Source organism: Lethenteron reissneri, chromosome 18, assembly GCF_015708825.2.
Source record: "Lethenteron reissneri isolate LAM-NWPU_2019-01 chromosome 18, ASM1570882v1, whole genome shotgun sequence".
NCBI lineage: Eukaryota > Metazoa > Chordata > Hyperoartia > Petromyzontiformes > Petromyzontidae > Lethenteron > Lethenteron reissneri.
In genome coordinates, this window is record NC_083796.1 from 10,861,425 (window position 1) to 10,888,561 (window position 27,137).

Consider the following 27,137-nt stretch of genomic DNA (forward strand, 5'->3'; position numbering starts at 1 on the left):
CAGTCCCACTCACTCACCACTGCGCCGTGTGTTGCGTGCGTGGTATATGGTGTCCCTTAAAATACCACGCGTGCCGCCCTAATGGCAGTTCGCGTGTGAACCCGGGGTCAAGTTCACTCCGTGTCTCAATGCGTGGCGTGTGAGGGCGTGATGCTGCGTCTCAGCAAGCATCCCACGGCGCTAGTCGCTTCATATAAACGTGGGTGAAAGATACAGTGGCACGATATCAACGTGAAACTGGCTTTTAATATTTTCCAGAATGTGAAGTTTGTTGACTAATACTGCACCCACCTCGGCAATTCAATGTCACAACCTAAAGGAGTGTCCTCCTCACATCCCCTGCTCTTACCAAATGTCTGCACTCTACATGATGTTCTTCTCACGTGTGCATTCGCTGTGTTCATCCTTTACGCGATGATATCGTCGGTTTCATTGGGGGGGGGGGGGGGGGGCTACGGTTTCGAATTACAATAAATACTACGACCGTCGCCGCCTCCTTGTTACTAAGCACCTTGCTTTGAACACATGTTGGCTTGCCACCTGACGATTGTGGCCAGGTAGAATGGGAGTCCACTGACACACACACACACCAATAACTCTTTGCCAATAGCGTCACGGACTCCGAAAACGCAAACACTCATTCTCGAACAAGCGGCCCTTTGAACCGAGGCTGAGACTCGAACTAGTGGCTTGGGTTCTCGGAAGAGAAGGCGTTGCCCTCTGATCTGACTCTACGGTACGTTCGAGTGGCAAGCGGTTGCAAAGAAAGGATAACCCCGTGAAAATACACAGGCATGGTTTAAAAAAACAACTATTCGTAATTTGCAGCCACAGATCAGAGTTGTGAACTCTGCTATGTGAAACAACTACTGCTGGTCCCCTGCCCGCAATCGCAGCCTTTGCCAGGGAGGAGGGGGGGATATATATACGAAAAAGGTAGTGTCAGATATAAAATGTAGAATAAGAAAAAAAACAGGCATGGTCAAGAGCGTTAACAATGACATCGCTTGCTGTACTCCAAAGCATCAGGCTAAGTGTGCAATGAGCAGCTTGCGAAGGGACGGAAATGTATACAGTGCAAACCTCAGCATTGTCATCTTTGTGAAGGCAAAACACGTTATGTAGTGGGCTGACGTTTTGGGTTGTTGGGCGTTATTCATCTGATCTCTGTTTACAATGTTATTCTACCCGGCTGCTACCGGATTTATTAAAGTAGAACGTGGAATAGATACCGTGGAATACATGAACAATTTCTGAATGAATGTTCTTTTACCTGAGTTGGGCCTTTGGACGAAGTATGGGTATCGAACCTATCCGTTACAAGGTTCGAGGGGCAAAGCCTCCACCGTGATCGCTGAGTGACAATGATTTTTTCTCTTTCTTCCGAGACCCCATGCACATTTAGATCGCTTTGCCAATTCCTAAGTCGTTTAGCACACACCGGGAATTACGTGAGTCGTAGTCGCTAAAAAAAAACTAAATCCGACAGCTTTATTCGTGAAGGACAAAACCCACCGGGTTGTTGAAAAGTAAGAGGAGAGAGAAACAACAGAAAAACAAGCAGAGAGGCAGTTTAGCTGCACGAGAAAAAGAGAGGAAAAAACACCCAAACGTTCAAATATAAACACAAATGAGAGACAATGTTAAAGAGAGAGAGAGGATGGGGTGGAATGGAGGAGAGTGGGGGGGGGGGAGAGCATTACACCCCCGCCTTCCTCCCCGGTTCGCTACCCAACACCAGGAACCCCCCATCTCACCACCCCCCCAATGTCCCCTCCCCTACACACACACATATATATATTTCACTTTCCTTTCCGGCTGATGAGAGTTCGTTGCGTGCCGCACGCGGGTGTAACTCAGCACACGCGCGCACGCAGCGCCGCCGCTGCCTTGTGGCTTAGAAGCCGGCAGCGCGCGCACACACGCGCACACTCACACACTCACACACGTGCGCCTGTGTGTGTGTGAGTTCTGTGTCCAGTCTATAGACACACGCTCAACCGTGCCGCGTGCACACAGACACGCACGCGCGCACACGTGGAGCGCGCCCTCTTGCTGTGCTCGCAGCGTGCGTGTGCGTCGTGTGTGTGTGGGGGGGGGGGTGAGTTAGGGAGGTGGGGGGAGGTTTGTTGTTGCTGCTGCTGCTATCGTGGTTGGGTACCGAGGCTGCTGTTACCTTGCCTGATCATCTCATCACTTTGCCTGGAGGCTGGATGCTGTTTGTACCGCCGCACCGAAGAGGTCTCCTCTTATCCAGCACTTGAGTGACAGTTTGATTACTGCCTGCGCTGTCTGGGTTATCGGTGAGTAAAACTTTTATCTCATATAATGAATTGATATGATGATGATTATTATTATTATTGAAACTGAAGTCAATGATCCTCAGCTTGGTTTTGCTATCTTAGTCAAAGACAAATGTTTGCTTTAAGATTTGACGAGCATGCAGAGCGATGGCACGCTGGTTGGCACACTTGCAACTAACCCGTTCACGGATAGCATCAGTGGTAGGTCCTTTCAACTATATTCTGGGCCCCCCCCCCTCCCTGCATCCCCTCGCCCAACCGGCATTGACCAACGTGGTGAAGTATGGTCAAAAGCACCAATAACGGAGCGGGGCAGACCTCCCATCCAGCAGTAGACTTAACCAAAGCGCTGCCAATTATTGTCGCTAACGGCGGGCGGCAACGCAAACGCGCTCCGAGCGTCTGAAAACGTTTAGTTATAAAAGGCTAGAGTCAATAAAGATATGTTCGTAAATGCCAAGGCAAAATACAAAGGTTCTACTGTGCCGCGGCTTCGCGTCGCAAATAGCGTGTCCGCCTGCACGGCTACACGGTGGCAACAATCGCTGCCGTTCGTATCGTGATAAGTGAACTCCGGAGGGCTTATCCTGTGTGACATGCACGCCTGTTCCACCACCTCCCACCCCCCGTCTAAAAAAAAGTGCCGTTTACCGTAAGGTTAACCAAGAGCGCAAGCAGCAAGCACACCGCGGAAAAAAGCCATTCAATATATACTTAACTCAATTACGTGGGGGTTAGAACTTTAAGGCTTGTGCGTGTCCATGTGTTTTGAGTTTTGAGCGAGCGCCTATGAAATGGCATGCGCCAGCTTATGAGCAGAGAGACACACACGCAGCAGCAGCGGCAGCAGTTTTACCCGTGTGTCGGATTCTTTTTTTCTCCCAAGAGTTAGGGCTATTACATTATAATTTTAACAACAGTTTACAAGCGTTCGTTAATTCACAGCTGAGCGAATAAATTCCCCCCCCATGCTGTGTCGGTCGTCGGGGGGTGTTTGACCATACTTCATCACGTTGGTCAGTTGCGGATTTAAGGGGGGCAGACCAGGACCAGTTAAGCTCTTTGAGACGACGTCAACGTGCCTGTCCTGGGGAGCTACAAAGCCCTCGTTTTTTGTTACTCTCTCCTGTATCAACTCAAGAAGAAAACATCTGCATGATCCAGGCCAGTGTTGGAAAGTACTCATCTCAGTCGGCGGCTTTGATCACGTGACGAGGGCTGAGTAACTCCATACAAAACAATCACCACGGAGTGACGCAGCGCTACTTGCGCTGCGTGCGGCCGTTATCCACAAACCCGATGGGTGTGATCAGCAAATTCCTCTTTTCAATCAATCAAACCTCGGGACCTATCCTCCCTCCGTTAAAATCGGGGGTGGCTTCAATTCACGACCCGTCCGTAAAATCGGCGCGCGCACTCGACTCTCTCTGCAAGCCGCCACCCTGCCAGTTCGCGAGAGATGCGCCGCTATTAACGCGTCCCTGTAATTACAGAGCTCATTAGAGCGCCGTGGGTTTGGCAACTACCCCCCCCCCCCCCAACTCTCCAACTCCCACGCCCCGTGCACCCCAAGCGCTTGCAGATGTGCGGTGTGGCTGCCGCTGCTGCCGCTGTTGTGTTTCGGAGTTGCTCCTCCACGAGAATTGACACTCGGAGAGCTCCGCTGCAAGTCCGCATTGCCCCCGTGTCTCGGCTGTCATGTGCCGTGCGCCCGCGTGTGAGATGTGGTCCCCTCGAGGCGCTCGAGAAATCTGCGGCAGCCTTCAGAGAGGGCGAGAGAAAGGCGTTGCGCTGCTGCGAGAGAGAGAGCGCCAACGCAAACTGCACGCCCTGTGTAACGTGCATAGGCGGGGGCGTGATATCGGGAGTGCTACCGTGATGCAAGTGATGCCGTGCTGAAGCGTGGACGGTGCAATGATACGTGTTGCGTAATGTGTAACGCACTATTGTGATCCTTGGATATCCGATATTAGACATTCTTGTTCGCCGTCAAAACTTCGCGAAGCGCATTTGAAACATGTCCCGTTTAACAATATTTCAACGGTGACACGCTTTATCGATGTGTTTCACCAATAGCCGTCGCAACCTCAACAACGCACTTGGCGACGCTGCCGTCGAAGTTGCTGAACACACTCGGCGTCGCCAGCAACTTGACCGCGCCACGCGGAGACTTCCGCCGATTTCGAAGCCATCCGTCAGAACTCAACGCGCCCGATATAGCCCAGGCTGCGACGTTTACGGGTTCACCACCATCCTCGGGTCAATTATACAGTCCTCGGTGTACGCCGAGCATTCTTCACTCGTGCTCTCTCTCTCCGTGCCCCCCCCACCCACCACCACCACAGCCCCCCACCGTGCTTCTGAGATCGTATTCCATAGCCCAATCGCGTGCGTGATCCGATATGAATCAATTGGCCACCCACTTACCCCTGCCGCCCAATCACGTGCTTCTCCGATGCCGGAGCTATCTCTCGACCGCGAAGTGGGATTCTTCCCGTGGAGCCGTTTGTGTGCAACGCAGCACGCAATGTCAGAGCCGTCGTGTGTGCGCGTGTGTACGTTGGACTTCATTCGCGCCGTACGTTGCCGACCGCGCTAATCGGAGGTGCACGGTGGAAGGACAGCAAACCCGAAAACACACGGGGGAAAAATCAGTTCTAACGAAATTATGTTTCAGTCTAAGAGTGCAGCCTACCCCGATTAAAGTACGGCACCTTGATTCACACGTTACCCATACTTAGTTGCACGTGCAAAGTTGAACGCAACTTTGCACGTAACTTAGTGTTGTCTAAAGCCCACCCACCCATGCCGCAAAGTTGCTTGTGCGTGTTGCATGCACAGCCCGTGTGTGTCAATCCACTGCATTGCTCACCATGTCGAGACATCTGGCCATACTTCACCACGCTGGTCAGTGTGGTTTCGATTTGGTGGCGATGGGGGGGGGGGGTTTCAGAGCGATGTGTGTGTGCTGCACTGCGCGCTACCACCCCCACACTGCACCTGCGTCCCGTGCAAGGTAATCGCCTAATCCAAGCACGGTCGAGGCACAGCGCCTGCTGAGCTTGAAGACATCTGACGAGACCGGGCGCAATCCGGGCGATGTGTGCTTGGGCACAGTCAGTTTAAAAGGCTGTTTACGTACGAATTGTCAAAGCCTGCTAATGTCACGTGTTGCCAATGCGACGGGGACGTCTGAGGAGCAATCAGCCTCGCTTCGCTGGCGGGAGGGATGGCTGAGTGGGGACTGCGTTTTGATTGCCATCACCAGTTTCGCGCGTCTTCATTCGTCAACACTAATCCCAGAGACATGCCAGAGGGGGGAGGGGAGGGGGTCATGAGGGCACATTTAATGGCCCGCGAGAGGACATCGCTTCTATGGGGAGTAGTCAACCAGCCCTCCCCGTGTAGCCTTGCCCGTGTCACATGGGGTTAATGTGAATTGAGGAAACACAAGTTCGCTCGAAGAGGCTGTGTTTTTTGTTATTTGCAGGGTCAGGTACACGGTTGTATGCAGTGAGTGCATCCGTTACTGGTAGAGCACTTATGATGCAACCGCATCACACAAGGGATGTGCCAATTGTGTCTTCATGGAGTTGTTCCTATATATGGTACTGACTGCAATCATGCAGTCTGTGTAAAGTTGGTTACAACGGTCCATCTTGCTCCTGTACAAGAGCTGATTTCGTTCTCTCATCTCCACAGTGGACCGATCAAGACTGCATCATGGTGAAAGTAGGTTTAGGGGAGGAGTGGTGTACTTATTTAATTGTTGCACTGTGCGCCACAAACTTTGGCCGCCTCAGTAAAATTCCTGGCCACGGATAATACCCGTGGTGAGTGATATCTAAGTCTCTCCTGGACCCCATCCATTCACCAAACCCTCACTAACCAACGTGGTGAAGCATGGTCATCCGCCCCCCCCCCCCCCACCACTGACTTTGCGTGGTGATGCCTTCATCCAGGATAGACTGACAGAAGACGAGGTACTGTTCACATTTTCGCGTGCTTCAGTGGTTTGGATGTTCAGCCTCGGGTCTCGCTACACACGCTCCAGCCATGCATGTCATCCAGTCAACAGGCTTTGGGCATACCCCAGCACTCTGGAGGTGGGGGTAGGTGGATCAATCAGGGATCTGCACGTGCGTCAGACACTCGTGTGCAGGGCTCATAAAGTGCCCAGTAGATGGCAGTACAGCAGGTAGGCGGCTGATCTCTCAATGCAGATTCGTTGGGTTACCTCCAGACATGTCGCATTGGGTTTCCTTGGGTGCACGGATTTTTCTCCCACGTGCATAAGATGCCTATCGAACGATCGGCCAATCTTCCCATCCAGGACTCACCTGAAGAAGACTGCTGATACCCGGTGATTGAATCAATCAATTATATATATACACACGCGTGCATGACTCTGCTTGCCATAATTATTGAAACTAACCAGCTGATCCAGAGTTAACCGCCTGCGTCCAGCGTAGATGAGGTTTTGTTGTTGTTGTTGCTGTTGTTATCTCTCTCCCGTTGCGAGCGTTGCAGAACCACCCGCCCTCCACTCCCCCTCGTGGCGCGCAGCCTCCCCTGTCCCCCGGGGGCTTGCCGCAAACGAGGCGCTGCTAATGAATGATCGGTGGTCGTGCAAATCCGCAGGGCGAGCGAGGTGCACCAGCGAGCACGTGCTCGGGACTGGAATGGCTGCCCCTGTGCGGACGACATCGGCCCCGCAGCTCCGCTGCCTCCCCTGGCTGGCGCTCCTCTGCCTGGCTCCGCTGCAGGTGACTCTCGCCGACTCCCCTCCCCCCACTCTCACCGCCCGCAAGCTTTTTCCCTCCCCCCGCCGTGGACCCCATCCACCCATCCACCCACAACAACCACCACCGCCTTGATAATTGTTTTTTTACCCTTCTATCTGGCAACAAAACTGACACCTTTTTTTTTACAAGGAGTCATGTTTGCATTGACCACAATACCTGCAGTCGTAATGCAAACAAAAACATAACTCTGATCATGTATGCACTGTCCTTGAAGTTGATTGGTCCACACCCGAAACAGCTTTCCTTAGAGCCTAGTCTCACAAGGTGTTGGACCAGATGACGCCAAAAGGCGCACCTTCTCCGGCTGGAGACACGTGGACTCCGGCTGGGAGACACGTGACTCCGGCTCAAGACACGTGACCCCGGCTCAAGACACGTGACCCCGGCTGGAGACACGTGACTCCGGCTGGAGACACGTGCTCGCTCAGTCCGCGTGGATTAATTTAGAAGTCCGTTCAGGAGTGCATTGGGGTGTCTTTTTGAAATTGTAATATGCAACGACAGTGGAGGCTGCCAAACAGCAAATGCATCGTGTGAAACGTAAAAATTAAGCACTGCCTTGACAGCGGTATGAAGCACACACGCTGGAACAAATTCCAACCACCTTTTTCATGAGCACTGCATTATAACAGATAAACATCGTTTAAGTCGGCTGACGTTTAAAGCATTGGCCTGCTCTGAAGAGAGGCAGGCGGTGGGCTTCTCGTTGTGAAGAAGGTCCCTCGCCTGATGCATTTGCCTTCCGTGCACGTGAAGTTACAATGGCAGTGGTAATAATGAAGGTACGTAGATTTAGTTTTTTTGGTTTCCATCGAGAGAAGTCCAAAACTTGTGCAATGCGCCCCCCAAATCCCCACCCCCCCAGCCACCCAGCCCCACCGCGTGCACCCAGTCACCCGATTCACGCACGTGGCATTGTAAATCTGAACGACGCCAGACATCGAGAGAGAGCGCTTCTCTCTCGCCTCTTCTCTCTCTCTGCTTCGTGTTAGGTGCGCTTTTGCCACGTTGCCAAGGGACATTCCTCCCGTTGGCAAAATTCAATTGTGCTTCTTGTGGGTTTTTTTCGTCGCAACTTTCTGTCACGCTGGGTCAGACTCCCGTCGGTTTGCCACAGTGCAGCGTACCCCGTCTCGTTCCGTGTCACGGTAAGCAGGCAAGCGTGATTAATGTTCCCTCTTCGTTTTTTTTCTCTCTCTCTCTCTCCGCATAGAATGTCTCCTCACAAAATTTGCACAATTTGCCGTGCGTTGCTGTTGGTTTCCAGAAAACAACCGCTTTCAAACTCCCCGAGTGCTATGTTTAAAATCTTCACAACTGACCATCTATAAACACATATGCTGGTTGGAATCGACATGTATACTTCACCTCCTGGTTAAATAAATGATACCGCTGATGGTACGACTTTATTTATTTAGATAAGGACAATTCTGATGGCGGTGCAACTATGAAGTGTACTAATATTGGTCCACATGCACGACACACACACACAGACACCTTCACAACCTACTGCTCTTGTCACAAGATCTTTGCCAAGATATATTGCTACACTTTGGCTCATGCCATACACAGTTGGCTTTACAATTTATGGCTACATATTTTTTTCGAAAGTTTTTATTTTTCCACACTGTACTTTCCATTGTAACCCTCCACCCCCTCCTCTCTTTACACAGGACATGAAGAAATTATATTGCTTTACAAAACACTGAATTTCTTTTTTAGTAGTTCTAGATCTTGGCATCAGCATACCAACTGTGCATCACAGCAGTGAATACATTTAGGTGATTAGGCGTATTTATTTAAGCAGTAATTTCTTCTTCATTTTTTTTTTACTTGGAGTGTTTTCTTATTTGAATTGGATTATCTCAGCCATCCTGGATCATGAACTCACGTTGGCAAGAGTCTGGCTTCCTTAATTTGAGTGGAGACTTGGGGAGGGGAGGGATAATTTGCTGCCTGGATGTGTTGATGGAATTGTATATTTTTTTTGGGGAGGGGTATTTTTCATATCATCTTCATACACTTCCGTGTCAAATCGTGCAATGTCACGCGCGATATGTTTCATGGTGACTGTGACACAATGACAAAAACACTTGTCAGATTCGCTCGATTCAAATTTCTGCGCATTTTTTGGTGTTGTTGTTGTTGCTAAATCCTTTTAACCCATAATACTGGGGGTGGGTGGGGTAGAACAAAATGATGTACTCCATTCTTCCCCATCCCCGAACCCTCCCAAACTGAAACCATCAGTCATGATTGCCTTATCCATGATTGCGACAATTTACAGGGGATGGTGGGTGGGGGTGGAAACGTTACCCTACAGGGAAAATTATAATTAGAACAAACAGACATGGAATGCACGTAATCGGTACAGCAGGCAACATTGCATTCAGCGCCCGAGATGCCAAAATCTATGAATTCCACGACTGATTTAAGTGCTGCAAAGAATTATACGCGCAATCTACGCGGCAGTTGTGCACTGAGTACAAGCTCGTAGCTTTTGAGCGGCTTGATTGCTATCATTTTTTTAAATAGACGTTTTAACATTCGTTCATGGAACATTTCAGCTTTTCCGCTGACACGTCTTCTTCATGCAGATAGCTGATTAATGTGTATGCAACACGGACACGTGTGCGTGCGTTATTTAAATTTAACATGTAGAATTTCCACACTTCAGAAGCCGTTTTCCCACATCCAAAATAACGACCCGGTTCTCAAAACCTCTGAAACAATGACCACAGAGGAAGGTATACATCCAGGAATTCTGCCACGAATGTTTTTTCTAGGAAATGCCGCGATTAAATTGCTTTCCTTCCAAGATGTACATGGCAATGTATTTTTACAATGAGGCAAAGAACAATACCGAGGTTATTACCTTCAACAAACACGCCCCGCGCCTTTGATTCCCTGACACGCTCTCGAGTTTTCAGAGAGCCAAGCCGTGTGCGTACCTGAGTTTGAGAGAGAAAAAAAAAACATTTTTCCTTCCTTGTGCCCGCGTCTGGTTTTTGTGCAACGGGCGGTGTGCGGTTCCGATTTGATTCCGCTGGGAGCAGCTGTCACGTGCGCGTGCTGTTCGTACTCGTGTGGGCAGGGGTGGTGGGGAGTGACAGCGCACTTGATAGTTGCTGCCCAAGTCTGCTCGGCTTGCTAAAGGAGCCCGATAGACGTTGGCGACAATTGCAGACTCACGCGAGGCCGGCAAGCTGCTGCGCTTTTCACCGGCGGAACATTTTTTTGTTGGTTGAGGGTGGTGCATGATGATGCTGTTTTACCGCTCGTTCTGAGCGCGACGTCAATTCCTTGTTGAGTGTCATCGCCATCTCGTTCATCTTTTTTCGATTGGCGTCACCCTTTGACGTTGTCGGTGGCACCAACTTTGGCCACCTTGAGCGATCTGCATGCGTCGTCGTGTTATTTAAAGCGCAGAAGTGAACTCAGATACACATTTCGTGGAATTGCCTCTTTCACTCTATGTGCACTGCCATTGTTCACACACGTATACCCAAATCTCTGTGAGTGCAGCTCATGGTGCTGCAGGAAAGCTGGCACAGCGGAGTTTGAATCTCAGCAGCGGTCCATGATTAAACAGGGTTCTTAACCCTTTCCCATTCCGATGACGTATGTGTACGTTATCAGTTTTTCTTTCTTCTTCCGAACCGGAAGAAAAACTAAAAGAAAATATCTTTATCGGTACCAAGGCTCCTGCAAAGCCATGCGAGGGGGCGTGTGGCACAGTTTGGCGCCAGCTATCACAGAATGCGGTCGTGTCACTACAGTTGTCTGCGGTGAGTACAATATCTTTAAAAACAATGACGCTATCCTTCTCTAAATAAAATGTATGATTATTGCTTCCGCCTTCCGAGATTCAGCGGTGAACGGGAACCACCCTGCAACTTGCAGACGTCTCGTAACGGGACAGGGTTAAGTGTCGTGCGTTGATGATCTCAGCCAAGTAACCGATGATTGCAGTAAAATATAAAATCTGCGTTCACACCTAAATTGGTTAAATCCCATAAAAAAATATCAGTTGGCTCTACAGTGAACATTGCAGCAGGGCAGGTGGGAACGTTCTGCCTGCTAGTGTGAATAAAAAGTCAATTGAAGTGCTCTCAGAAGTCATTCTGTGAGATGTCCCTAACAAGGGATGATGTAGAGCACGGAGAGTTCCGAATTGATTCTTCATCTCGTTAAGGAGCATAAAGCATCACTGAACTCCGGTCATCCTTGCAGAAACTTTGGCTGGCCATCGAACAAACACGGTCACCACATCGCGGAGAGTTCCGAATTGATTCTTCATCTCCTTAAGGAGCATAAACCATCACTGAACTCCGGTCATCTTTGCAGAAACTTTGGCTGGCCATCGAACAAACACGGTCACCACATCGCAGAGAGTTCCGAATGGATTCTTCATCTCGTTAAGGAGCATAAACCATCACTGAACTCCAGTCATCCTTGCAGAAACTTTGGCTGGCCATCGAACAAACACGGTCACCACATCGCAGAGAGTTCCGAATGGATTCTTCATCTCGTTAAGGAGCATAAACCATCACTGAACTCCGGTCATCCTTGCAGAAACTTTGGCTGGCCATCGAACAAACACGGTCACCACATCGCGTGCTTTCAGATTCGCTTCGGCGGTCGTCTGGAACGCTCTTCCTTCCAATATTAGGAAGCCACTGGAGCTATGCACTTTTAAATCTCGATTGAAAACTAATTTCTTTAGAACTGCTAGCTATGTACGGTGCGAAATACGTTCACCATACATACGTCTCATGACAAGACACCGGTGAGATAGTTGTACTAAAATAAAGGGGCGAAAAATACACATATTAAAGTGTTAGCTAAAGATTCACTGTTTCACAATAAAACATTGCTCCTGGACGGTCCGTGCAGGTGACCGACAGAGCCCGGCTGATCGTGTGAGGCCAGATTCCCAGTGTGCTAATAATTTAGTTTCCAGGTCACGACCACCACACTGAGCATACTAGTTTACTTTTGCGTGAGAAAGTGTTAAGCTACGTATAATATTAATACATTCGACCGAATAATTGACAAAGAGTTACTGGGTTTTTTACTTCAAGTAGGGAATGTTTAAAATTAGGCCAAAATGCTCAGCAGATGGAGTATGCATATCACAACATCTGGATTTTAAAACGGTATATTTTGGCCTGCATATCAAGCATCTAGTGTTTGACATGACATGGCAATAAAATATTGCATGGCACTTTAACCGAATACAGTGCATTCGAAGGACCCAGTTACACATGCATCCTGAATGGGTTAGCAGGACTTTATAGTTTGGTGTAACAGTGTTCATGCAGTTCTGCTAATCGGTATTTCATAAAGTGAGACAAATCCAACAGGAAATATTTTGGAGGTTAGAAAAACAACTACAAATAAAACACTTCCTTTATAATAGTATTTCAGGGAAATCCTTATTTAAAGAAAACATAGCATTCTTTAGTTTTATATAATCTTTTATTAGTATACAGTGGGCGTTGTGGGCTCAAACTATTTCATGGTCTAAGTATTTTCGGGTGGAGCAAAATAAAATGTGTGAAAGCCATATTTACAGTTGTTTACTTCCTCAGAAGGGAGTTTCTTTTCGTATCACCGCGGTTATGCACGGCCATAAAACTTGGACGTAGATCTGATGTATTGCTTTTAAATGTTGGACTGCATGATCTTGTGCATTTATCCAGAGTCGCAGACATCGATAATTCACGGAGACATCGTGAAGTATAAACAGCCGCGGTTTTTGCCACATTTTTTTTAAAACGGAGGTTTCAGGAAATGAAGTTCCTTGCAATCTTGGGCCATTTCTAGCCTGCAGAAATGTCAACACATTGTAATACTGCTGCGTCGCTGCATGATTAGATGTGCAATTTGTAAAGGAAAGGCTAATTGCCTCCTCAAGCTGCCACTGGTAATTGAACAAACGGCCCCTCTTTTTTAACAACAAAAAATGGTTGATAGAGTTACAAATGATTTACGTGAAATAGATACAGGCTTGTTTTTTTACAGATGTGAACAAACCGGTGTGTTTTATACGTGTACTCACTGCTGAAAGATTTTTTTTGTTGGAAAAAAAACCCAATTGGTGGCAAAGAGTAGGCTTGAGATAAGGGATATTTCAGTTGAGTGTGCTATGCGTGCTGTGTGTTAATGGTTTTTAAAGTGGTAGATTTTATTTCCACAAAGTGCAATCTTCATAATTATACATTAGGTGTTAAAGGCTTAAGTAACTTAGAAACTGGCTCACGTGTAACCAATATAGCCACTGTTTTAACTTTTGTTATCAACTTAAAAATAGCGTAGCAAGCTCACGAGAGAAGAATTATTCATTGTTAACCTACACTCGCAATAGCAAGTGTTACGAGTTTCCTTCATCAAGTGATATGAAAATGAAGCTTTCCGGGTTCCATTTCAAGGCTCGCACACTGACTGACCTTACATTAGCTTGGCATTCAAATGTGCATGGAGTTTTCCATTAACGAGAGTGCTAGTGGGAAATTCAAAACTGCGTTTGAGCCAAGCGTCGGCATAGATAGCATGGTGCGTGGTTGGCATGTGCCCCTGATACAAAAGACTGAAATAGCGCCCTCTCTTTGCGCTCCCCCTTCCCTCCTGTCACAGCCCAGGGCTCTTCCAGCTCTCGGGCCCCAGCACATTTGTGCCTCCTGCACAACTCGATGGATAATCCACTTTGGAGTCAAATATACAGGAATGTAATATTACAGTATAACATTTATATCGCCTGTGGATATACTCATTTAGTCAACCGAGTTGTATCTATTTTTTGACAATGCACGTACTATCTTCTTGGTTCTTTCGGTAAAGTCACGTAGAAGGGAAGTAATAAAATAATAAAAATAAAACAATAAAATAATTCTCACGACGTTTCGGCCACAACGCAAGCAGCCGTCCTCTTATGTTTTTGTTTAATTATTTTATTACTTCCCTTCTACGTGACTTTACCGAAAGAACCAAGAAGATGAATCCCTGCAGTCACGAAAGCTTTAAATCGAAATTTAATGTACGTACTACTTGAATATGTATTCATTGTATGCACATTCACACGTGTGATTTTTTTATTGCATAGAATCATGCTGTTGCATTGTGATTAAAGTGCTGGTTTTGGCTCAACTCGTGCCATTAACTCTCTCGGGGTTAACCAACTGAGTCACAGCATGTGGGAAGTCAGCAGCGATTGTCCAATGGGAGATATTGACATCTCCCACGGGAGTGGCAATTTTCACAATTGTATCAATGCCCATCAGTGGACGTCAATGGAAGTAATTCTAGATTTGAAGCTTTCGTGACTGCAAGAATTCATACTCTTAGGTTTTTTCGGTAAAGTCACGTAGGTAAAAAAATTCAATTAAAATTTATAAAAGTAAAATAAAAATCACGACGTTTCGGAGGCAACACAAGCTTCCGTCTTCAGGTGGAACCGTCACAGCACGATAGCTGTATCACTTGATAGCTGTATCACTTGATAGGTTCCACCTGAAAACGGAAGCTTGTGTTGCCTCCGAAACGTCGTGATTTTTATTTTAATTTTATTAATTTTAATTGTATTTTTTACCTACGTGACTTTACCGAAAAAAACTCCTCCTCCTCCTCTTTACTTGATACAGCAATCGTGCTGTGACGGTTCCACCTGAAGACGGAAGCTTGTGTTGCCTCCGAAACGTCGTGATTTTTATTTTAATTTTATTAATTTTAATTGTATTTTTTACCTACGTGACTTTACCGAAAAAAACTCCTCCTCCTCCTCTTTACTTGATACAGCAATCGTGCTGTGACGGTTCCACCTGAAGACGGAAGCTTGTGTTGCCTCCGAAACGTCGTGATTTTTATTTTACTTTTATTAATTTTATTTTTATTTTTTACCTACGTGACTTTACCGAAAAAACCTAAGAGTATGAATGTAAGTAACTGAGTGCGCAGGACTTTTGGTTTCGTGCGCTGCATGGGAGTTTTAAAATACATTAAGCATCAGATTCGGGAAAGTTTTTTGCATGTAATCGTTCAGATGATGTAATCGCTTTCAAAATGCGATGATCAAATTACTTAGCGTTTAAGCTTATTGGGTTGTACATTTTTATTTATATATTTATGTATCAATCTTGATTTGAAGCTTTCGTGACTGCAGGAATCCATACTCTTTGGTTCTTTCGGTAAAGTCACGTAGGTAGAAAATAAATAAATCACGACGTTTCGGGCGCAACACAAGCGTCCGTCATCAGGTGGGAAAGCATGGTCTGCTGCTGAGGCAGACTGTTTTAAAAGGTTTGAAATGGGTGTAGCTCAAGGGTTATATATCGGCCCATGGGATGTATGAAATGTATTGCAGAAGCAATTTTGTGTTTGTGTATGTAAAAATTCGAGAAAGGGGGGCTATGCGTCTGAGGGAAAGTATAGATTCTGTCAACTTGAGCCAGACATGTGGAGATTGCCTAACAGTTCAACTTACCAAGCTAGATTTTTTTTACTTTTGTTTATCAGTAAAAACAGGAAAATGATCATTGCCCAGATCTTATTCTTAGGTTTTTTTCGGTAAAGTCACGTAGGTAAAAAATAAAAATAATAAAAGTAAAATAAAAAATAAAATAAAAATCACGACGTTTCGGAGGCAACACAAGCTTCCGAAACGTCGTGATTTATTTATTTATTTTCATTTTACTAATTTAATTTTTTTACCTACGTGACTTTACCGAAAAAAACCTAAGAATATGAATCCTTGCAGTCACGAAAGCTTCAAATCTAGAATGCCCAGACCTTGTTTAAGACCTTTTTCAGGTGGGTCCTTCAGTGGGATGTATAGACAGTTTCTTTTTAACTTGGTATTTAGTTGGGACCATCACAGCTAAAATTACTACATCAAGTGGTATTTAGCTCATGGGAAAAATGGGCCGACCCAGAGACAGCCCACGCATACGAGGGGGAAACAACAAAGAAGACTCCAGATGCCTCGTGCCACAATCTTCTAGCCCAAATAAACCTCCTCCTGCTGCCCAGTGTTTGATATCACTGTACTTAACAGTGACCTAATTTCCTGCACATATACGGAGAGTGTGGAAATATGGTAAAAAAAACAAAACCTATTAAACCTGGCACCCGTTGCGAATAAGGTCATCGACGGCAGCGCAATATAAGTCCCAGGTGAATGGGGCCTCGGAATCTGGAAGGCATCAGGATGGCCGGGCAGTGTCAGCCCCTGACAATTTGCGGGACGCCCAGTAAAGGAGGGTTGTGCGTGCACATGAAAGTGGAGCTGACCTTTTGGGAATTGGGAGTATGGGGGGGCGGGGGGAAGCATGTGGCTGGAGGGTTATAAACTGTGTCTGTGAGCAAGATGAATGCTTACTCCCACAACTGCACTTTTACATTGTGTCACATGCTGTCGGCTTTCCAAGAATATGCACACAAATAGGCTGTTTAGTACTTCTTCACTTTGAAATGCTACAAACAAAGCTCCACATTCCACCGAGGGAATAACCAAATGCTGGATCTTCGTCATCAACAAACATTCATATATTCCTGCTGATGTTAAAGTTAAGCTGGGGGATCATCTCCACTTGTTCAGGAGTGGACATTCCACATTACTCTGACAGGTCCATGTTATTCTTAGTGCAACAACTGTTGATTTTTAACAAAGTGATTATATTCATTTGTAGCATCTCCATGAGACGTCACAGATGAATTCGACACCTTAATTGGATCAGAATATCATAGCACATGTAGACAGGTTGATCCATTTACAGATACCCAACGAAAATAATATAAATAAATTAAAGTATAGAGAAAACAACATTATTTTTTTGCGTCGTTACGTCTCCCACAAATCTCAACACACCAATGCAATATTTCACCATTCTCCTCTGTAAGACGTAGAGCTATCACTTTCACAAGATTCAATCACCTGTTGAGGTGAATGCAAGAGGGTCAACAATAAAAATAATCTATATCTGGGGTGTCTGTAAATGGATCGCCCTGTAGTAGCACGTTAATGTAAAAAGGAAGTCATTCGTCTGAAGGCTGGTTAAGTTTTGTTATCACGACAAAAAAAAACCTGTGAAAATAACTCTTACGCGCAGACTTTGGGACCCATATCTGCACCCCCCTTGGAGGCGACATCGGCGCAGACATGGACGACGGAGGCGATGCAAGACGTGCTTTGCCCCAGAACAAAATAACACCCGCCAGCCGTGATAATATTGATGGCAGTGACAGACACACGTGTCTGCAGTAAGCGTTTGCGTCAAGCGCGCACAAAGCGATGCGTGCGCATGCTCCTGCACGTGTGCGTGTTGGGGTATTTTTTTCTGCGTCTCTCTCTCTCTCTCTTCGTCGCTGCAAATGAACATTTTTTTAAAATGTTCTTACAAGTCTTGAAATGTGGTGTATCGCAATTTTCAATGCAGTAGCTTCAATGAGCAGGCCAGAGGCAAAGCATCACAGCTGTTTAAACATTCTCGTTTTGGCGTTTTCATGGCGAACATTTTGCTGAAGAAATTCCCTTTTTTTGCAAAACTTGTGCTCGTTAGGTGAGCGCACGGTGAGTCAGGCTCACCAAAGCGTCGCCACATCGAGCATTGCAAAGCAGCGCCTTTGCGATTTGTCGAGTCGAGTTTGAAATCTTGTATCTCCACTTCGATGACGTTCATGCATCCATCAATCAACTTGTCTCCGTCATCCATCGATTCATTGTCACGGTGATGAGCATCTTGTGATTCTTAAACGGACCGAAAGAAAGATTAAGTGTGATTGCTGATGTGCTCATTTAATTGTCTGTCAGCCTCACTTTTAATATTCATAGAACAGAAACAGAAGGGAAATTTCATCCTCAGCATTATTACTCATTCCAATCTCATTTCACAAAGCTGCTCAACATTATTCGTATATTTTGGTTGGCTAAGTAGCCCAGCTGCAATTGTAGCATTCATAATCATAAAACAACAACAACAACACACTTCACAGATATGCAAGCTTCGGTTATGATTTCTGCATAACCTGAAAATACCCAACGCATTTTAATGTAACCACAGTCGTACGCTTTACACAAAGCATTGCTTGCATTTATCCGGCTTAAAAGCTACTTCTCGTAGCGAATGTTGTGTTTGTTATCGAGGTGAGCGACGGAAAAGGAGAAAATTGCGTGCCAGCCGTTAGTAGCAGGCAACCGCAAACACCGTCGGAGAGGGGCGGAAAGGCGAGTGTGAGCATGCTGAGAGACGCCGTAGTCACCGGATGCTTATCGCACATCTATCAAGCCGTGGGGTCACTCGCTCGCTTGCCCGTGACCCCCGCCCCCACCCCCCAACGTCTCCCCACCGGGACTGTCCGCTCGTCGCGTGACAGAAAATCCAGTTCGTGCGGTGACCGAGTCGCTGACAGCCCCACCTGCACACACTCCTCCTCCTCTCTCGCCCTCCTCTCTCTCACCCTTCTCTCCTCCCTCGCACCGAGCCCCGATCTCAGATCGCAAACAACCTTTTTACTTTTATCCCTCTTCTTGGGGGTTCTTTCGGTAAAGTCACGTAGAATGGAAATAATAAAATAAAATAAATAAAACATAATAAAATAATTCTCACGACGTTTCGGCCACAACGCAAGCAGCCGTCCTCAGGTGAAGAACAGGTCTGTCGAGTCTGAATGACACACTCCAGGCTTGGAGCGACTATTTAAGCTGGTATGGAGGGGGGAAGGGCGCCTTGACAAAAGAATTTGAATATCAAGAGGATTTGTTTTGCATATCAAGAGGAATTCTTTTGTCAAGGCACCCTTCCCCCCTCCATCCCAGCTTAAATAGTCGCTCCAAGCCTGGAGTGTGTCATTCAGACTCTGTCTTCTCGACAGACCTGTTCTTCACCTGAGGACGGCTGCTTGCGTTGTGGCCGAAACGTCGTGAGAATTAATTTATTATGTTTTATTTTTATTATTGTATTATTTCCATTCTACGTGACTTTACCGAAAGAACCAAGAAGATGAATCCCTGCAGTCACGAAAACTTTTATCCCTGTCGGTATTTCGCGTTTAAATGCTCATCCGTATCACCGGCACTTTCAATTGGGCAAACGTGTGAATATTTTACACATCGCGGAACACACACACACGCGCGCGCATAAAAAAACGGTGGTTCTTTTTCAAGTTCCTCTGGTGTGTGTTGTGCTTACTATTCTTCCGCAACTGTTTGAATCTGACATCAGTTATAATTTAGCATGGCTTTTTTTAAACTTAGCGAGGCCAGTAAAGAGTGGCTAATGTCAATATCATTTGCGAGCTTACTTTATCCAGGTTGACGCATGCCCACCAGTATTCCCACACACCGCTCGGCCGCAACAATCAAAATGCATAAATCTCACCGGTTTCCCGTTCAAATGAGCGTAGGGTGGCATTCCTCTCCCGCTTACAGCCCTGTGCCAGTAGTGGAAATAACTCACTCCTATGGCGGCGGTAGTGGGGGGGGGGGAGGTGGTGGTGGGAGGGGGGTGGGTGTGGGGGGGGTGGTCTTCCCAGAGGACAATCACTGTCGACTTTCCCACAAAGTGGCACTCATTTTATCCACCCCCGGAGGGGTGAAGAGTCAACCCCCAGCTGAGATTTGATCACAACCTCCCGATTGCAAGCTGTGCAACCCCGCCGTTGCTGTGCCCACCCGGCCAGTGCCGTGGCTCGGGTTTTCTCCGGCTGGCAAGTTAAATTAAGATCAAACTGAAACTTGCCCTTTTTCAGTTGACGGGCGCCAAAGTTGTGTTTAATAGTTTACTGATCACCAGTGGAAATACTTGATCGTATGATCGCATCCAATAAAATGTCTTTTATTTACAAATTGCTAATGTGTGCGCATGAAAAAAGGGTCACTTGTATGAGTTATCATTCCTGTGTTTGGCTTAACACCACTTAGGATTTAGGCAAAAAAAAACAATGCCAAATATTTCAAGATGCTCAGATAATATTTAAATAATGTAGTTGTATTTGCCGCACGTCTTCTTTTTCAACTGTTGCACTGGTTCATAATGAATAACATGGTAGTTTCCATGAATCAGGATAGTTGGAAATGTTTTTTTCAAGAACATTAATGATGTTTATGCCATAATAATAACAACAACGTGTAACGATATGTAACAAATATGTTAAATAAAGGGAGCTTTATTTACTAGTAGAGAGCCCATTAAGGTATTTAATGATCTCAATAAAAAGTGATTCATTTTCACTTTTCATATCTGACTTTTGTGCTCCAATATTAGAAAACAAAGACCTCACTGTCGTGGATGATGTCAAAGCATCCTTAGCATTACATGTGCGTTCGTAATACCACACAGAAAATACTGAACGACGAACTCCACAGAAAATGCCACATGCCTAGACGACTGGACCGGTGTACTTGTTTTTTTTTTCACAATCTACCTAAATCGTGAGAATGTTAACCATCCAGCCACTTAAAATCTATATATTAGTTTTACCAAAATAAATCTAATGTAAGACTATATTACTGCCAAATCCCCCATGTGCATCCCACCAGGGTATATTTAAACATTTTCAATACCGCTGTTAAAATGGAAACTTGATGAGAATATTTTTTGCGTCCTCACTTTTTTTTCTCTCCCTGCTTTCCCACATGCCTACAGATGACTGCTGTTTTACCAAGCATGCGATCCTAATATACGCCGAGCAGCCTGTACATGTGCTTAGAAAAGAGCTGTCATTGATCATACAGCATTGGCTTGGGCTTGCGCACAGGTGCGTTAGAGAAGCAACACAATAGCGAAAAGAAAGGGAATCCTAAAGTAAATCATGTGTGGAGTGAAGTGCATTGAGGCCCCATTTTGTCTAATCCTCATGCCAAACATTCTTGGCTTCTGTGATGAGGGTGGGAGGGCAGTGGGACAGTGGGAGGTGGGAGGTTACAGGATGGAGAGACTCAACCAAACTCCCCTGGCCAGATGTCGTGCCAGTAGTAAGACAAAAAGTAAATGTGAAAAGGCCAGTTGCTTTATGAACCATACATTATTAAACCGGGGGTATTATGTGCAGCTGGGAAGTGCGCCTAATTTTTTATTTGACGAAGTGCCAGGACTTTTACCAGGCTTGCGTTGCTCTGCAACTTTTGGCGGAGCGAGCCCTGTTCTTGCGATTTCGTTAGTGCCCCTGGGTGCTTTATCAGATTCATTTTTGTGTCGTGGAATAACTGTATACGGAGGTTTTATTGGTGGATATGTTCATTGATTTGATGTTTAATGGACATTTAATGCACACGTTTACAAAATTAGAAGATGAAATTGCTGCAATTGGGAAAGCCAACAGACGCACTGACAATATATATGCTGGGAGAATGTGTTACTTTTACATTATTCAGTCTATGATGTAGAATTACTAGACCCATTTCTCATAGCAACTGATAGATGCTTACAACAGTGGCTTGTTTATGTTCTGTGCCATTCATTTCAAAGTTCATTTGATGTTTGTGCTGCTGGGTTAAAAAAGAGCCTTGTTTTGCTAAACCAAATTTTAGTGATACATCATGATCGTAGGGGTTTATTTTTTCTAAAATCCGTAGCATATAGATGGCTGGCTGAAGAAAAAAATATATATATTTTGAAAAACAATACTGTCCCAGGAGCTGACCAGTTTATTTCTCTAATGGCTCAGACTGGAGCTTAAAATGTGTCAAAAAAACAAACCAGGACCGGCGCACGTGACGTGACATGCACATGTATCCAACATCAAAAATGGTCGAGGGAGCTAAACAAATGAACCCTGCAGATGGAACTTGACTTTACACCGCAAATCTCCGCGGACGCGTTTTCAACGGGGGTGTTCTATCATTGCGCACGACAGATTTGATACCTCAGCTTTTTTTTTTTAGAACGTTTTTCTCACAGTCTGCGCACGCAGGCATTCCGCCAGGGCCACGGCTGCGATAACGTTTTAGCCTCGTCGTATCCCACGTGCGCACACCATGCCGAGGTGCGGGCGGGTTCGCCGCGGCGCCACCTGTTCACGATCGGACGTCGGTCACTTTTCAATTCCCTGCCGGTGCTGTAAGGAAATGTCCCCCTTCGCTGGCACCCCGGTTGTATTCCGCCCGTTCGGCCTCCTCGGCGCAAAGTGTTGTTGCACAAGACAGGATGCCATTAATAATGGTGCTGTTCCTTGTGCAGGTGCTTCCTCAAGTGACCCCCGAAGCTGGCGATTAGACCCCATGAGCAGCACTCGCCTAGATTTGAAGCTTTCGTGACTGCAAGGATTCATATTCTTAGGTTTTTTTCAGTAAAGTCACGTAGGTAAAACAAATTAAAATTTATCAAAGTAAAATAAAAATAAAATAAAAATCACGACGTTTCGGAGGCAACAGAAGCTTCCGTCTTCAGGTGGAACCGTCACAGCACGATAGCTGTATCAAGTGATACAGCTGTCGTGAAACGTCGTGATTTTTATTTTATTTTTTATTTTAATTTTATTAATTACCGAAAAAACCTAAGAATACAGCACTCGCCTCCCATCAGGATCCATGGGCCCCAAGCAAAACTCAGCCACTCGCAGTGGCAGTGAATGGCGCTTATAGGATTTGTACTGCGCCATTGACCTTTCTCCCTAATGCATTTGACCCTATTCACTTGACCCCCCCCACCCACCCATCCACCTATTTCTCGATTGTGTAGTCTGTGCTCTGCTCGTCGATACGCATGCACAGTCGAGAAAGGATGTGGCCCCATGTCCCGGTGGAGAGCCAAAATATTGCTATGTTCGTGAAATATGAAAATGTTTTGGGGCCATTGACATGCGGGGATTGTGAGAAACTAGGGGAACGGTGGAGAGTCTGCATGCGGAACTCTACATTTTCTCAGCTGAGTTTTCATTCACAGCACACACACGTTTCCCAGTTGCATATAAATGTTTTGCAAGATGTTGTTAAATGTAGGAATTGCAATTCCATCAACAGTTGCAGCAAAATGTTTTGGTCACACAGTCAAAGATATCAGAGTATGTCTCTTGGATACTTCGAGATACATTTGAACCATAAAACATGTGCTTAATGGATATACTTTTACCGTTGTCTTCCAAACTCCCATAAATACTTAAAACCATTGAAAGAATCCAATTTACAGGACAAATTAAACACAGTAGCCTATTCAAGGAAAGTATCTGAGTACCCGGAATGTTTTGCTTGACAAGCAAAGTTTCTTTGAATTAAAATTAAATGTCCTAGCCAAACGGTCTCCAATAAAATTAGCCCATTCGTGCCAGCAAGTGGTACATTTGCACATCAGCAGCTTTGTCTTTAAATTATACTCAGTTTGACAATTAAGGGCCCTCGTGAAGCCCATAATTTTCCTCTATAAATGTTTTCTCAAAGCATTCCAAAGAAACACGTCAACAAATCAACATCACATGGATTACGCATGCATAAGTTAATTAATTTTACAATTTAATCGCCTTAAAGGATAGAAATAAAATAGATTTTTATTTTCTTGGGTGCTAGCTCATATTTCGAACCTACAAATATGAGTCAGCATGCATGAGTGATGTCGCAATGACTTCGGTTAATGTATTCATTATTTTAAAAAAATTCATCATTACCAGTGTATACTAACTGACAATTGTTTGATGGGTATAATACTATGTACGGTGCGAAAAAAGTTCAACATACATATACACTGGTGTTCTTATTAGCTTCACTATACTAATTAAACTCTGTGATCTTGGATATGTTTCTGATCACAAGAGGTTATGTTTTTGTTTATTTGTTAACATTATATGAAGCTAATACTTCATACAATTACAGTTTTACATAAGCGCACAGTTTCTTCCAAGATACACTGGTCAAATCCCACCCCCACTCCCATGACTGACATGGGGTGGCTTTCATCCAGCAGTGGATTGCCAATGGGCTTAACGTTATTAAAATTGTTTATACAGTTACATAATACATACGCAGTTCATAATTCATCGTTTTTATTAAGTCGTGGTTGATCCCAGACTGCCACATTGATTCACTCTTCAAGTCTGTGATGGTAGAACACTGCCTCACATTAAAGGCAATAGATGTTCTGACCCAGGGCAGATATGGGGGGTGTGTTTACACAGGAACTTCCTGATATGATGGTATTGAGTTTGGTCACGTGATCAGGAAGTTACGAGTTAAGGGTATCAAAGCCACGAGGCAAGGCAGGGGTGTCAGCCATTACAACGAGTACAAAATGGAGGCACAATTAGTGTCTCAGTGAAGACGGGTGCGTCTGTTCATTGTGGGACTTTAAGAAGCATTGACTGTAACTTCGTTTATGTTCCTATAATACTGGGAATCCATAATAGAGGTTTTTAGATTAGATCGCGTAAATATATAAATATGTCGTGAAAACTCGCCACCACCCGACACAGCCAATCCTTACGAGTTGGCTGTGTCGGGTGGTGGCGGGTTTTAACGACACATTTATATATTTACGCGATCTAACCCAAAAACCTCTATTATAGATGATATTGGTCGCAAAAGCCTATGTGTTAATACTGGGAATGCATTTATAATGCTGTTAAATTGGTATGATAAATATGAGGCCTAGTTAACAACGAAGCCTGCCACTTGCATTATTGTAAATGTTATTTGGAATTGGATAAGTCAAGCCAGACTTGTGCCCACGTAACTTTAATGCATTCTTGAGAGCAAGGATGAAGAAGTATCTCATCCACAGTTCAGTGTTATGTGCAGCGCTGTACATTTGGATTGCAGTATGGTGATTACACAAAGTGACCTTATTTAACACAGTAGCTTATTCTCTTGTATGGCTATTCAGTGCTAATGTAGGTGCCTGGTCCATCCAGGACCTATTATTGAGATTCATGTTATCTAAGACAATGTTATGATGCTGCAGTATTCATGAATTGTATTCATATTGCAAATATTAACATATGCTGTATTTTGTGCTGTGTTTTTCCATCAATTTCCCATCGTACTATTCATTAAATTCGTTGGAGTCGTATGGTCACCCTGACTCTGAAAGTTTATTAAATACGAGGTTAACTACTCGTATAGTGGTGACGCAGCGCACAGCGAGGCCGAGACAAGGATGATTGCATTTACACTTGGCAACAAACAATTGCAATGCCTTAGACACGCGAACAACTTCAGTTTGAATGTTTCATTTCAAAGACACGCCACGACATTTTGCGTGCACTTATTAACCCCGCTAGGCAGCACCGTCGGTTTTCGACTGAGCACGATTTGTCAAGCGGCACTGCCACACGCACACACACATATATATAGACTGGTGACGTTTGTGTCCGAGTAACGAACCCGGCACTGCCACACGCACACACACATATATATAGACCGGTGACGTTTGTGTCCGAGTAACGAACCCGGCACTGCCACACGCACACACACATATATATAGACCGGTGACGTTTGTGTCCGAGTAACGAACCCGGCACTGCCACACGCACACACACATATATATAGACCGGTGACGTTTGTGTCCGAGTAACGAACCCGACTCTACTACCTTTTCCCCTCTGTTCCACCGCGCCTGCCACTGGCACTCCCATCTGCCGACTCAGGCCCAGAGTCCCTATGAGCAAGAGTTGGAGTATGTCCCCGAATTCAGCCTGACCCGCGGGGAAAGCATGCTGGAGGAGACCCCTGAGCAGCTACTCATCTACCGACAAGACGGCCAGGTCAGTCCTTTCTAAATGCAGAGCATGCTGTTTTTGTGTGTGTGTGTGTGCCACTTACACCTGGTGGGGCAACGTTGTCCAGGTGTCCGTGTGTCTTCGGCTTCGACACAATGTGGTGAAGAAAGGTGTCGAAAGCCAGATCTGACCTCAGGCACCCTGTTTCGTGCGTCGATGTGGGGCCACTGATGACATTGGCCTGTATGGCAGTGGTACTTGCATGTAAATCCACAAACCAGTTTTGGGTTGCTGCCCACTTTCTCCATTCGAGCTCTACACGCTGAGAGAAATATTCATGAATGTTGACAGTGTTTTGAGTGGGGATGCCATTGCTATGAATTCATCCGTATATTTGTTGGACGTGGTTTTTTTTTCTTCTGTTCGAGAGAAAATGCAAGCGATTTGAATGAAATCCATACCTAAATTACCTGCTTTGCAGCAATTACTTTAATAACAGCCTTAGTCCTTCTCAATTATTACCACTAACAAAAACTCCACCCTGCAGCCACAGCCATTGACATTAACCTACTGTAAGGGGGGGGGCGGGGGGGAATAACTCTGTACGTGTTGTTGGTATGCATGCAATTGTGTGTGTGGGCCTGTTGCATAGTGGGGAGCGGTAGTGTAACGGTTAGCGCTACGCTGCGCTACGAAGCCGGCGAACCGAGTTCGATTCCCGCTCACGGCCAACACCGGTGACGATTATCTGAATCTGGTCCTGGACCTCCCCTAGGTCGACTCAGCCTCAAATGAGTACCTGCTGCGATGTGTAGCTCGTGATGCTGACCACTCACCATTCTCGTGTGCGGTGCCGGCCTTCATAGGTGCTCGCTAACAGCACTTGTCCCGACTTGCCGTCAAGGCTATACGGGGGTTCTTTGTTGCATACAACTGCGGTGCCCCCAAGAGATCCATGCTCTCATTCCGGCCCCCTTGCCAGTATTAAAACAACGTCGGCACAAAGTAAAGAAAAACATAACGCAGCATGCGAAATCCCGCAGGTGAGAAACCACCCACAGACTAATGAAAGCACTCGAGGGCAAGTGAGTTTGCGCACATCATTCTGAAGCGCAGTTTTTGCTTGTTGTTTGGAATTCCGAGCGACACATACCAAACGCATTTTTGCATTCCTCTGTAAGGCTGGAGGGATTGCCTAGCCTAGGAGGCTTTAAAAAGTGCAACTGTGACGTACTTGGAGGTCGCGGTCGAATTTTCGAATGTGCGTACATGTACATTGTTTACCTTTGCCCAGCCAAGCCGAATTAGTTAGCTTTCACGTACTCGGCGGTGCGACTGCGGTCATCCGGAATAGACCATAACAACACATTACGATGCAATGGCCGATCCA

General features: G+C 45.8%; 1 protein-coding gene across 2 annotated transcripts in view; it reads left to right on the forward strand.

Annotated features, from left to right (window-relative positions):
• Window positions 1–1,861: 1,861 nt before the first annotated feature.
• The window catches only part of LOC133343857 (ADAMTS-like protein 1), a 196,051-nt gene continuing 170,775 nt past the window's right edge, over window positions 1,862–27,137 (forward strand). For both annotated transcript variants that reach the window (XM_061553780.1, XM_061553781.1), the window contains exons 1-3: window positions 1,862–2,303; window positions 6,945–7,069; window positions 25,676–25,792. In XM_061553780.1, coding sequence (XP_061409764.1) covers window positions 6,986–7,069; window positions 25,676–25,792 — 201 coding nt within the window. In that variant the 5' untranslated portion in view covers window positions 1,862–2,303; window positions 6,945–6,985. The remainder of the gene's footprint in view (window positions 2,304–6,944; window positions 7,070–25,675; window positions 25,793–27,137) is intronic.